Source organism: Berkeleyomyces rouxiae, assembly GCF_048999995.1.
Source record: "Berkeleyomyces rouxiae strain 22BRR77 chromosome Unknown BrBRR77_ptg000002l, whole genome shotgun sequence".
Lineage (NCBI taxonomy): Eukaryota > Fungi > Ascomycota > Sordariomycetes > Microascales > Ceratocystidaceae > Berkeleyomyces > Berkeleyomyces rouxiae.
In genome coordinates this window covers 3,986,699-3,999,309 of record NW_027396492.1, presented here as the reverse complement: position 1 = coordinate 3,999,309, position 12,611 = coordinate 3,986,699, and the positions used below count along the sequence as shown (strand labels likewise).

At 50.9% G+C, this 12,611-nt stretch overlaps 3 protein-coding genes across 3 annotated transcripts; all 3 read left to right on the top strand.

Moving 5' to 3' along the window:
• Nucleotides 1–435: 435 nt before the first annotated feature.
• Nucleotides 436–4,021, top strand: BROUX77_002692 (uncharacterized protein; the record flags this gene model as incomplete). The annotated part of the gene is made up of 3 exons (XM_073747260.1): nt 436–813; nt 1,212–1,394; nt 1,490–4,021. 3 exons carry the CDS (start codon nt 436–438, stop codon nt 4,019–4,021), a joined length of 3,093 nt encoding a protein of 1,030 aa, XP_073607774.1.
• Nucleotides 4,022–5,197: 1,176 nt separating this feature from the next.
• On the top strand, nt 5,198–6,201 carry BROUX77_002691 (uncharacterized protein; the record flags this gene model as incomplete). The annotated part of the gene is made up of 2 exons (XM_073747259.1): nt 5,198–5,476; nt 5,680–6,201. The coding sequence occupies 2 exons, from the start codon at nt 5,198–5,200 to the stop codon at nt 6,199–6,201; spliced, it is 801 nt and encodes a 266-aa protein (XP_073607773.1).
• Nucleotides 6,202–11,451: 5,250 nt separating this feature from the next.
• On the top strand, nt 11,452–12,099 carry BROUX77_002690 (uncharacterized protein; the record flags this gene model as incomplete). The annotated part of the gene is made up of 1 exon (XM_073747258.1): nt 11,452–12,099. One exon carries the CDS (start codon nt 11,452–11,454, stop codon nt 12,097–12,099), a length of 648 nt encoding a protein of 215 aa, XP_073607772.1.
• Between the last annotated feature and the right edge of the window lie 512 nt (nt 12,100–12,611).

Here is a 12,611-nt window from a genome sequence, read left to right as displayed (position 1 = left end):
CCACCCCCGAGTCTGCAGTTCGTTTATTGAATCTGAGTATGCGCTTTTCTGGGGCGGTTGGCCTGTATAAAAAATGGGCCCACAGAAAAGAAGCACAATGAGTTGATCTGATTGGTCGCATGCTGCCCTGCCAAATTTGCCAAATTTGGGGGAAGCTTTACCAAATGCCTTCACGTTTTTAACCACACGACGTGAATGAAAGCCAGATGGCAGACTTTTTCAAATCAGCAACAAAGCGCCCCAATCGACTCTCAGGCTAAGCCTAATTAATTTCACAGTCGATAGTATGAGCACACGACATAAAATGATACAGAATTGAGTGCGTGCACCAAAACAAGAGGCAAGACGCGGCTGAAGCTCAGCCTGCATGCCCCGGCACGATGTGTTGGCTGAGACAGCCAAGGGTAGCCGTCGCTTCACGAAGGCCAAGCCTCTATGGAGACGTCTACTGCTCCTGACATCACAGCTATTGAGAGCACCATAGCTAGAGTTTTTGCGACAGCCGATGAGACTGACGTGGCCAGTCGTCTCGACCCCTCGACTATGACGATTACTGCTGCTACAACCTCCGATGACGATGCGGCAATGGTTATGCTTCTGACACATTTCGAGAATTCACGAGTACCATTGACTAATGATGGTGAACTATTGTTGCTAGCGCACCCAGACGCGACACAAGGGTGCCACGGAGGCTACTACCACGACTACCGCTCCCGCTCCCGCTACCACCTTGAAAAGCCGACTGTGTCGGCAGCTCGGCCTACCGAAGCTAGAAATATCTTGCTGCACGTGCCGACGGCGGAGCTGTCAAGTGTACAACTTCCAATAATATTCTGCACATGGGCAAAGAGCTACGATGTTTTGGCGCGCGCGAGCTCACGCGTGGCTCCTCGACAACAAACACTACGGCACACACACGCCGTCTTGCAAGCTGCGCGTCCCCATTCATCGCGTGCTAATTGAGGCGGAGTAGGTTCATACACAAATGACAACGTTTCCCCACTCTTAGCGCAATTTACAAAGCATTCCAGGCTGTTAGTAGGACAATACTGGAGGCCGGTGCGACTGGCAGTGCCAAAGTTGGTTGCATCTAGGAGCTTCGTACCCCGCTTGTCGGAGCCCTCAATCTTCATCATCACTGGTGGAACTCCCGGCGAGAGCATCCTCATGAAGCACAAGCTGACAACTTTGCTAACTACCTGGTGACACAGAATGCCACTCCTCTACAGGAGACAAGCTCCGATTACTGGGCCATCAGTTTCGATTACGCCAGCACGACAGCAACAAAGACACTTACACGTCGCCCGGCGTTCAACACCAAGACGGCCGACTGGTCGCTGTTCCGCAAGGAATGGTTGGCTGACCAGGCTGATCTTGAGCTTCAGCTGTCGCTGGTAGAGATATCTGCAGGCGGTAATGCATGCCGGGGAATAGGCACAATGCACACGCGAAGCCATAGTGGATGCCCAAGCTACAAACACAACGTCAGGCCGCAGCGCGCGTGGAGAGAAGATGCAGACGAGGCAGGCTGTCGCTGCTTGAGTTTCACTCGATTCGCAACAAGTACACCCATGCTGTCGAAGATGCTAAGTCTACTCACTGGACTACCTTTCTTTCTGACGCTGACAACGAAAAGGTCTACACAGCCTGGAAATACACCAAGCCAGCTACGGCGAGTTACTTCCCCCCCATCCAGGGGCCAGACGGGTTAGCCAATACCCCCGAGGAGAAGGAAAAGGCTTTCCTGACGCTACTGGGTGCTACGTCTAGCGCAGGTGTCGACCCCCGACCTGACGTTGCGGATACACACGACCCCCATCACGACCCCCATCACGACCCCCATCACGACACCCCCCACGACACCCCCCCGAACGACACCGACCGAAGCATATACCCCTGGCCTGACCTTACAGACCACGAGATCAAGGAGGCAATCATGTCCGCCAACGCCAAGAAGGCCCCCGGGCCCGACGGCATGAACGCCAAGATCATCCAGATCGCCTTTGAGGCCCATCCCGCGCCCTTTCTCTCCGTCTACAAAGCCCTGTCTCGCCTCGGAATACACCCCACACTCTGGAAGCAAGCTACTGGGATTGTGCTCGCGAAAGACGGAAAGGCTGATTATTCAGTCGTAAAGTCCTACCGCATCATCTCACTGCTCAACTGTCTAGGCAAAGTGCTCGAGAAAGTCTTTGCGACCCGCTTAGGGTACCTCGCCAATTGCCATGACAGCTCGCTTCTAGACGACACTCAACTGGGAGGCCGCAAACAGCGTTCAGCCATGGACGCCGCTCTCGTATACGTCAGCCACCTGCAGAAGGTCAAGGAGATGAAGCTCGTTCCAAGCACTCTCTTCCTTGACGTCAAGGGCGCTTTCGACCACGTGTCAAAGCCCTGCTTGATGCGCAGCTTACGTGAGCTCGGTCTTCCCCTGGTGTTCCGAAAATGGGTTGCTTCGTTCCTCCAGGACCGTACTGTCGGCCTGCACATCGAGGGTCAGCCGTTTCCGATGACCCCGGTTAACATCGGCATCCCCCAAGGTTCCCCCATCAGTCCTCTACTCTTCCTGTTGTATGCTCGGCATATAGTGGCTCGGGTGGCCGGCGACACACCACAACTTCAGCTGTCGTATATAGACGACTTCAGCGTAACCGTGGCGTCCAAAAGCCCGAGGCGTTCGGCGGCGCTTCTCGAAGAACTCGTGACGGAGCTGCGGGCCAAGGCTCGTGACTACGGCATTGAGTTTGAAGAGAGCAAAACTGAGCTGATCCACTACACCGATGCTGCAAAGTGGGCCTCCCAAACTGTCCGAGTAGGTGATGTCACTGTGCGTCCCCAAAAGATGGTCAAGTGGCTAGGTTTCCATTTCGACAACAGACTTTCGTTTAAACAGCACGTCCAGGCACGGACCCAAAAGGCTGAGATCGCGTTCCGCGGCTTGCTTCGGCTCGCTTCGAACACGCGTGGACTGTCCATCGCGGCACTCCGTCAGCTCTACATCTCCTGTGTGGGTACCGTCGCCGATTACGGATCAATTCTCTGGTATGACCCGTCAAAACCCCAGCTCAGTCTGCAAAGGGTATACCAGAAACTGCAAAGCCAAGCTGCCGCCCGTATCCTAGGTACATTCCGCGGTTCACCAACACGCGCCGTCGAAGTCGAGGCCGGCCTCCCGCCCCCCTCTATTCGATTCGCCAAAGCACGCATGGCCTACGCCGCTCGCACTCTCCGCCTCCAACGCAACCATCCCGTCCGTGTTGCGTCCCAACCCGACAAGGACGAGCTTGCCCCCGATGACTCAGAGCTGCCTCTCCTGGGGCATAACATGAGTGTCAAGACTCGACTCGGCTGCATCATGCGCGAGTTGAAGCCATTGGTGGCAGGCATGTGGAGACGAGAACGTCGCCGACAGAAGTGGGATAGTCCCTGGCAGCCGCTACTGACCGACCGCATCTCTATCGTCGTCGACCCTGGACCCAAGGAGGACGCTGCCGTCAGGCATGCCCAGTTCTTGTCAAGGCTTCCGGACGATGCCGTCACCGTGTATACGTACGGCTCTAAAGAAGGCTCCAGGTGCTCACTTGCAGCGTGCGTGGTTGATACAAAAACAGGTGAAATAAAAACGAAAGTCAGTCATCGATTGCAAGATGTGGAGGTTGCAGACTGCGAGAGCGCCGCCATCATGGAGGCACTCACGCTCCTTGCCAAGACAGAAAAGATAACGAAGCAAGCTCGCCCCTACTATGTGTTTGTCAACAGCCAAGCTGCCATTGCGCGGCTCCGCAAGCACGGTCACTTCGCGTGGCAGGCCCGCCGCGTCCTCGGTACGTTCACGTCGCCGGTCACGGTGATGTGGTGTCCTGGACACATGGGCATAGTGGGGAACGAGATTGTAGACGCGGTTGCACGCCAGGCTCTCGAAAGTGAGGATGAACGCAAGTTCAGCTCACTGGGCAGTGTCTTCGCTAGGGTTAGGAGGTTTACTATGGACAAATGGGAGACGCTTTGGGCCCACGAGTGAGACATTGACTCTGGTCCCGTCCATGGCTCGCATTACCTACATGCCGTCGGTTGTGACCCTGTCCTCCGTGGCAAGGTCCCTAAGGTTTCCAGAACTAGATGGCTAACATCAGCGTACTTCCAGATGAAGGTGGGTAAAGGCAACCTGTGTAAGGGCTTAGTCATAAAGAGGACGAAGTCGGACAGATGCAGATAGATTGTGATGCAGAGGAAAATAACGACTAACTAAAAGCTAGGCGAGAGCAGCAGCTCTTTATAGAGCTTAGGTAGATGAACTGAAGCCAGCCAGGTGGACCCAAACTCAATGAGTTATCGAGAGTTCAGACTATATCCGATTAGACCACCTCAATTCGAACCGTCGATAGTCGAGCCATGGCCGGCTCGGACAAGCACACTCCAACCATCATTGCTCAGGTCATGTCGGTCGGAACTCGGATAACCTGGCAAAGCCTTGACCCAGGTCTTCCCGACCTCCACAACGTACTATTATTCGGTAGACCGACTTGGTGTTTCTGCTTTACCTATTCGCACGACTGTATGTTGCGTCTCTGACTTACTCTATTCGCCGAATTGACTCGGCATCTCTGATTCCTTTAGTGCTATACTGACTTGGCGTTTCTTATCTTGGCTTATATTAGACCATGCTTAGCACCTGTATATTTTTCATTCTGCACGATCTGCTGAGGCAATCGTAACAAGCCTTACGGGTAACGAGAGATGGTTGTCAATAGGGTTTCATCATCCGCAGGCTGATAATGCAACGGAGAGGATTAACCAAGAGATTTTGGCATATTTGCGGGCGTTCATCACTTACTCGCAGTACGACTGGCCAGACCTGCTTCCGCCATGTTGACGATCAACAACCGCAATACCTCGATGCGAATTAGTCCGTTTTTCCTGACGCATGGTTATCACGTCAGCCCCATCAAGCAAGTCACTTTAGACGAGTCCGTTCCCTGAAGGTTAGAACATCGGGACGCCGAGAGATTCACCGAGAGGATACATAAAGGCTGGGAGCTAGCGCAAGTGGCGCAAGTGGCGATGGCAGCACGACAACAAGACATGGAGGACTAGAACAAACGATGTTCTATCTTATACTTTGTTTTATTTTCATCGGATGAAGTTTGGACTTGGATCCAGTCCAGAGATGCCAAGTTCCCCCTGTTCCCCTTCGCCCATGTTCCATTCCGCATCCGAAGATAATTTGTCGTCTATTGCAGGCCCCGCTACCCTGGCCGACGACAGAATGGAAGACACTACTCCCCAACCTCGGCTGCAAGAAGCGACCCCGAACCAGCCCGTGGCCGGTCTTGAAACGTTTACACCCGCCCAGCTGGCGTTGATTCAGCAACTCCTTAACCTCCAGCTCGCTGCCCCGCTCCCGCTCCCGCTCCTGTTCTACCCCCCGTCCCTGTCAATCCCCGCTCTGGCCATATCCCTTGGCCAAAGTGGGACGGTCAGACGCGCTCGTTCCCTCGCTTCTACAAACAGCTCAAAGTCAAGGTGAAGGAAGACCACGTTCACATGGGAACCCCGAGAAAGGTTTGCCTCGGGATTTATATGAGCATCCCAGACAGTCAACAAGCTCGCGTCGACAACTGGTTTAACAGCGGGGACTATTACGAATGGAATTGGCGTGCATTTTTGATTCATATCCAGGACCAGTTCAAGAGTCAGAATGCCATCCAGAACGCAGGACAGAAGCTCTCTTCCATGCGTATGGGCGCAAACCAAAGTTTCGCCTCCTTTTTGGTTGACTTCGAGTACCAGCTCGGCATTTGTGAGGGCCTCGCCTGGCCGCATCGCAGCAGGATCATTCACCTGAACAATGCCCTCAATTCAACGCTGAAGTTCCACCTGGCAGCCAAGAACCTCCCTGACGACAACTACGACAACCGGGTCAAGAAGGTGAAGAGAGTCACAGGCCGTGTGGAGGGCCTGTCAGGTCACAAGTCCAAGGACGCAAACAAGGCTGTGACTTGGCACGAGAAGTTTACTTCAAATGAAGGCAAGCAGGCCGAAAGCTCCTCGTTCGATCACGCGCAGTCGCATGTAGATGCCGACGGTGATACTAGGATGGCAGGTGTCAATGCTACGCTTGCAAAGCTCACCGCTGCCGTCAACGCTCTACAGACCCAGGGGCAGTCTAAACCCCTCCAGTCGAAGAAGCCGCCTGTGTAAGGCTTTACGAACTAAAGGAGAGCGCTTTTAGAACAGCATATAATGAATTAAGAAACAGATAACGAGGAAAGACTAAGTTACAAGGAAACAGACAGGACAACACCATCTACATATACACGGTCCAAGAAGTGACGCGCACCCATGTCGACAAGGAGCGGGGCACAGAGGGAACACAGGAGCGATGCGCTGTCACGGGGGTCGGTGACGTGGTTTCCGCTAAAGCAGCGATGTGTTGTCAGGTCGGCGAGGGTGGAGCCTGAGCCTGCCTCGATCCATGGATCGTTACACGATCCATGGATCGAGGCAGGCTCAGGCTCCGCCCTCACCGCTGTTTACACCGCCGTCCACACCGCCTTGCATACCGCCGTTACTCACCGCCTGCCAAACCCGTGTGCACACCGCCGTCGTCAAGGGTACGCGTCAAACCTCTACCGCGTGTATATAGATAGTATTGTTTCCGCCTGTTTTCTTGTACATTAGTCTCTTCTCCTTATCTGTTTCTTAATTTATTCTATGCTGTTCTAAAAGCGTCCTCCTTTAGACCGTAATGTCATGAATAGCCATTCTTGCCATTGCCATTGCATAGGGTTATGCCTGGCACCTTACCCCGCTTCCGTTGTGTCACGCTAATGTTCCAAGGACGTATGATGATACGGTTATACCACTTGGTGGTCTGTGTAACCTTGAGGTGTCACTCCGGTTTATCTACTCGGGTGTGGCCGGCTTGCACACTATAGATCATCGCTATTAGGTAACTCGGTACTCTGCAGTTGATGCAGCTTATTCTGAGTTGACTGCTATTCTCGTTCCTTTTGTGTCAACAGCGTTTGAGCGTGGGGCCCACACCTGTTAGGCCGATATCGCTGTAACGCGACATATCGTTGCCTGGGTGTCTTGAGGGATTTTCAGTTCTGCTGCTGCCGTGTTGGTTTATCTCGTGAACTAACATCCGGTTTGATAGTAGCGTCTGGTAACGTTGAGTTACGTATGTCCCCACTTTCGGTTATCTGTGATTTGGTTCTAGCTTGGGAAGATCTCTGTTGTCAGAATCTGCAACGCCTTAAATAGCGTTGCCTTCTGCCCTGTGTGATCAGGTTAACTCTTGCTCCCCAAGCTTAACAATCACATACACCCCTTTTGCCATTCTTCTTTGTATACTAGTTTATAGTATCACTTCTTCGATAGTACCTTCTTCTTTAGTACTATATCTTTAATTATCACTTGTTTCTTGATAGCCTTCATTGCATCAGTACCTTCTGTCGTCTTCGTTACCTCAGTGTTCCTGTGATTGTTTATTCCCTTCCGTGTGTTATAAGATCAATTAGTTGAGTGTGCCTCTTTACCTCAAACCGACCATACGACCTAGAGAGTTCTATCCTCTCCTCCCGGCCGTATATCCGCGCAGGCCTGACTGTCCACCTCTGGAACCTATCATTGTCCTGAGTCGTTGGCTTTCTAGAACCCTAATGGTTTCCTTGGGCCCTATCCGTAATATTTTGTTAAGCTTCATTTAAAGACTCACACATTCTTCCAACTCTTTGTTATTCTTTAGCACACCTTATTCTTCTTTTCGTTCCGGCTCTCGACTACGGCCGATATCCCGTCTTCCTATGATCATACTAGCGCTGCTGTTGTTACACAACCTTCTTCGTCCGCTAGTCATAACTCGGCTCTTTCTGGTTCTTAGTTGATTCCATTTCTCAATCTACTTCTCTTCTTCTGTGGACAGTCAGTTGATGGCACTGTCTCTGTCCCAGCTCCTTTAATTTCGTTGAAGCACTTTGTTCCTCTAGGCTAATGTCGTCTCAAGCTTTGCGTTCCACTGCAAGCAATGAGAACCGGCGGGCTCACCGCACTACCGCTGAGCAGGTTCTCGATCCTGTTGATCAGGATGACCTACGGCTAGAACAAGTGCACAAGCGATATCCCGAATGCAGTTCGGACAGTTATTATGATTTGCGTCCGGTGTTCTTGCGGGATGGTGTACCTTCAACCACCTCTTGTCAAGACGCAGGTCATGCTGTTAATCTTGTCTCGACTGCCGAACATATCAATACTCTTCCGTCTGATGATGCACATCTAAATTTGCAACTTGTCAAGCAAAACCTGGATGGCATGCTCACACGTGGCTTCATTGCCCCTACTTCTTCAGTGTTGGCTTCTCCGATTCTTTGTCCTCGGGAACCAGGCAGTGTACGATCTTCTGTTGATTTACGGGCGGTCAACTACCTTATTTTATAAGCTGTTCATTTGGTCCCGCATCAACCAGTCGTTACAACTTGCCACATCTGAACGGGGGTTTCCAGAAAGCCATGTCTACCAGCTATGCACCTTTTGGCTTGCAGCAATGATGTTGCCAACTCCCAGATTACTTTGAGTTACAACATGGTACCTGAGTGTATAAAGTGTTGTTGTTGAGTTTACTCACACACCTGCCATTGTGCCAAAGCATGTTATTGAGTTCTTGTGGGATTTCTTGGACAGTTTATGTCTGTTTTTAGACCTCTGTGTCTGTATTTCTTGGCCTTTGTCTTGCCTAATTGTTTTGACTCCTGTTGGGTCTATTTATATGATATCAGCAGCTAGTGTCTGTTCTTTGCTGAGCTCGTTGGTTCTACGAACAGCTCGTGTCTGTTCTTTGGGTTGACACCTCTTAATGCCTCTTCCTTGTGACACCGTGTGTCCATCGGCGACTGCTTTTTTTGTGTCTCTTCTTTGACCACTATGGTGCTTGCGTTTGACCCCTGCTGGGTTATAATTGCCGACAGCTCGTGTCTGTCCGGGTATTGATAGTTTATATCTACTCGCTTTGCTGACAGCCCGTGTCTGTCTGGGTATTGACAGTTGCTGTCTACTCGCTTTGTTAACAGCTCGCTTCTGTCCCACTTCTTGACAGTTATGTCTAGTCTTCGTGCCACAGTTGTGTCTAATGCGTTAGGCCACTGTTCGGACTATTTTCTTTCGGCTGTTGTTGTGTCTACTTACGACCACTATACGTCTACTTCTTGTGACATGTTCTGTGTCCTCTACTTTGGACAGCTCTCTTGCCTGTTACTTTCTTCGACTCTGTTACGTCTACTTGCGACTACTCTATGTCTCCTTTCTGCGACCTCTTTGTGTCTTCACTTGGGCCTACTCTCTGCCTCTCTCTTTTGGACAATATCTTGTTGTTTTTCTTCTCGTTAAAAGAAACACGATGTCCCTCTTCGAAGTCCTGCCTATGGTGGTGCAGGCCAGTCTTGTATCTTGTGCTGAAATACTGCCAAGTTTGACAAGCTGACTTTACCAATTTCTTGTTTTCCCCTTTCACCAATACTCTTTACGGATCCTGCACGTCTTTGTTTCCATGCTGTCTGTTGTCATATACCAATTACCCGATCGATGATGAGTCCCCATTACACATGTTAGTCTATTCTCCCACAACCGGAATCGTGTTCGTTTACATCCATCGAACCATGTCCCAGGGGGTTCTTAGCTATTGTGGAGGCGATTATGTCGCGGCGATTGATGATTGTGCCAACTGAGTAGCCACTCTGGTGTACACTTGTTACCAGAACTTGGTAGTTCTCAGGGGACCTTCTGCATCTTGCAGGCAACAGATTTATGGGCTATGGAACTGAGCGATTGTTGTTTGTTATAACCTACAGGCCTGGCTCTTACTTCTATGACCAATGCCATAACTAGGGAGGACAACAAGGTTGAAAAACCTTTGCCTTTGCGGGTACTGAGCTGCGTTCTCAACTTATTCCCACTTAAGATCCTTGGTGCTGCCCCTCGGTTGATGAGGTTGCCTTTCGTTATTCCCATTCTTTTTTACCTTCCTCTTGTCTGTGGACACGAGGCCCTTACGAAGTTGTCGTTGCACTTCAAGGCCTTGTTTTATGTTGATCAGATGTACAAGCTTTCATGCTAGGGATTCCGTTGATCCCCTATACGTCACGATGTTGTTGGTGCATCGAGATCTACAATTCTTGCCTGCGGAGTCATGCTGTGTCTAGACCCGTATGGTTGGCTTATTCCTTCTGTTCCGATTCTGCAAAGCCCGGTGGACTTCCGTGTCCCTAGATGCCCGGCTTCCTTTTGCGAATTCTCCGACTTGATTCTAGTCTAGGATGTGGCGATCTTAGTACTGCTGTGGAAATCAGTCATTTAAAAGGAGCATACTGTCATGAATAGCCATTCTTGCCATTGCCATTGCATAGGGTTATGCCTGGCACCTTACCCCGCTTCCGTTGTGTCACGCTAATGTTCCAAGGACGTATGATGATACGGTTATACCACTTGGTGGTCTGTGTAACCTTGAGGTGTCACTCCGGTTTATCTACTCGGGTGTGGCCGGCTTGCACACTATAGATCATCGCTATTAGGTAACTCGGTACTCTGCAGTTGATGCAGCTTATTCTGAGTTGACTGCTATTCTCGTTCCTTTTGTGTCAACAGCGTTTGAGCGTGGGGCCCACACCTGTTAGGCCGATATCGCTGTAACGCGACATATCGTTGCCTGGGTGTCTTGAGGGATTTTCAGTTCTGCTGCTGCCGTGTTGGTTTATCTCGTGAACTAACATCCGGTTTGATAGTAGCGTCTGGTAACGTTGAGTTACGTATGTCCCCACTTTCGGTTATCTGTGATTTGGTTCTAGCTTGGGAAGATCTCTGTTGTCAGAATCTGCAACGCCTTAAATAGCGTTGCCTTCTGCCCTGTGTGATCAGGTTAACTCTTGCTCCCCAAGCTTAACAATCACATACACCCCTTTTGCCATTCTTCTTTGTATACTAGTTTATAGTATCACTTCTTCGATAGTACCTTCTTCTTTAGTACTATATCTTTAATTATCACTTGTTTCTTGATAGCCTTCATTGCATCAGTACCTTCTGTCGTCTTCGTTACCTCAGTGTTCCTGTGATTGTTTATTCCCTTCCGTGTGTTATAAGATCAATTAGTTGAGTGTGCCTCTTTACCTCAAACCGACCATACGACCTAGAGAGTTCTATCCTCTCCTCCCGGCCGTATATCCGCGCAGGCCTGACTGTCCACCTCTGGAACCTATCATTGTCCTGAGTCGTTGGCTTTCTAGAACCCTAATGGTTTCCTTGGGCCCTATCCGTAATACGTAAAGCCTTACAATAGAAACAGATCTACCCTTGTTTACACTGTCCTCGTTTCTTTTACCCTGTCTTCGTACCTTTTCCTCGTTACCACCCGCTACCTGTACATCGTTTCTCTCTGTTCCTCTTTTGTTCCACCGTCACATGCCCTACTGTGCACCTACCACCGACTCCGACTCTGACACCACTTCCAACAACACCGTCTTCTTCGACTCTGAGCCTCCTCCGACAGCCATGTCCGATCCTACTGTCCCTGTTCCAGCCCCGGCGGCCCCGTCGCTTCAAGATCTGCTGCAAGCCATCCAGCAGCTCAACGAGAAGCACGACCACGCGCAACAACAATTGCGCGACGAGTTCAACAGTGGCCAACAAAAACGAGATCAGGCCATCGCCGATCTCCAAGCTTTTGCCCGTGCTGCCACCGCTACTTCCGCTCCCGCCGTCGTCCCTGCGTCCCCTGTCCCCACTGCTGTCCCCGCTGCTCCCGTGCCCGTTGCAACTACGGAAAGAAACCTCGAACCGAGGAAGCGTGCCCTCCCGGATATCGCCTTGTTTTCCGGCCAACGCTCTGCCTACCGCGTCTGGGCCCTGAGTGCCCGCTCCAAGCTTGCACTGGACAGCGAGTCAATCGGTGACCACCGCAAGCAATACGCGTACCTTTTTGCGCGTATGACGGTAGAAGCCCAGAACCTCGTCGTGGCGTACTTCGAGCAGGGCTTGCTGAACGACACCGGGCCCCACCAGTTCCCGGAGTACTTGGATGTAAGATTGTTTGAATCAAGGACCAGCTAAGGTCTCAGCACTAGGGTTGATACCCAACGAGGAAGCTGAGATCCCAGCAAGATGAGACAACAAACGGGAATAGAGTGAGTCCGTTTTGGATGTAAGGCTTTACGGTCTAAAGGAGGACGCTTTTAGAACAGCATAGAATAAATTAAGAAATAGATAAAGAGAAAAGACTAATGTACAAGAAAACAGGCGGAAACAACACTATCTATATACGCGCGGTAGAGGTATGACGCGTACCCTTGATATTACGGATAGGGCCCAAGGAAACCATTAGGGTTCTAGAAAGCCAACGACTCGGGACAATGATAGGTTCCAGAGGTGGACAGTCAGGCCTGCGCGGATATACGGCCGGGAGGAGAGGATAGAACTCTCTAGGTCGTATGGTCGGTTTGAGGTAAAGAGGCACACTCAACTAATTTGTAAGGCTTTACGGTCTAAAGGAGAACGCTTTTAGAACAGCAGAAATAAATTAAGAAACAGATAAAGAGAAAAGACTAATGTACAAGAAAACGGGC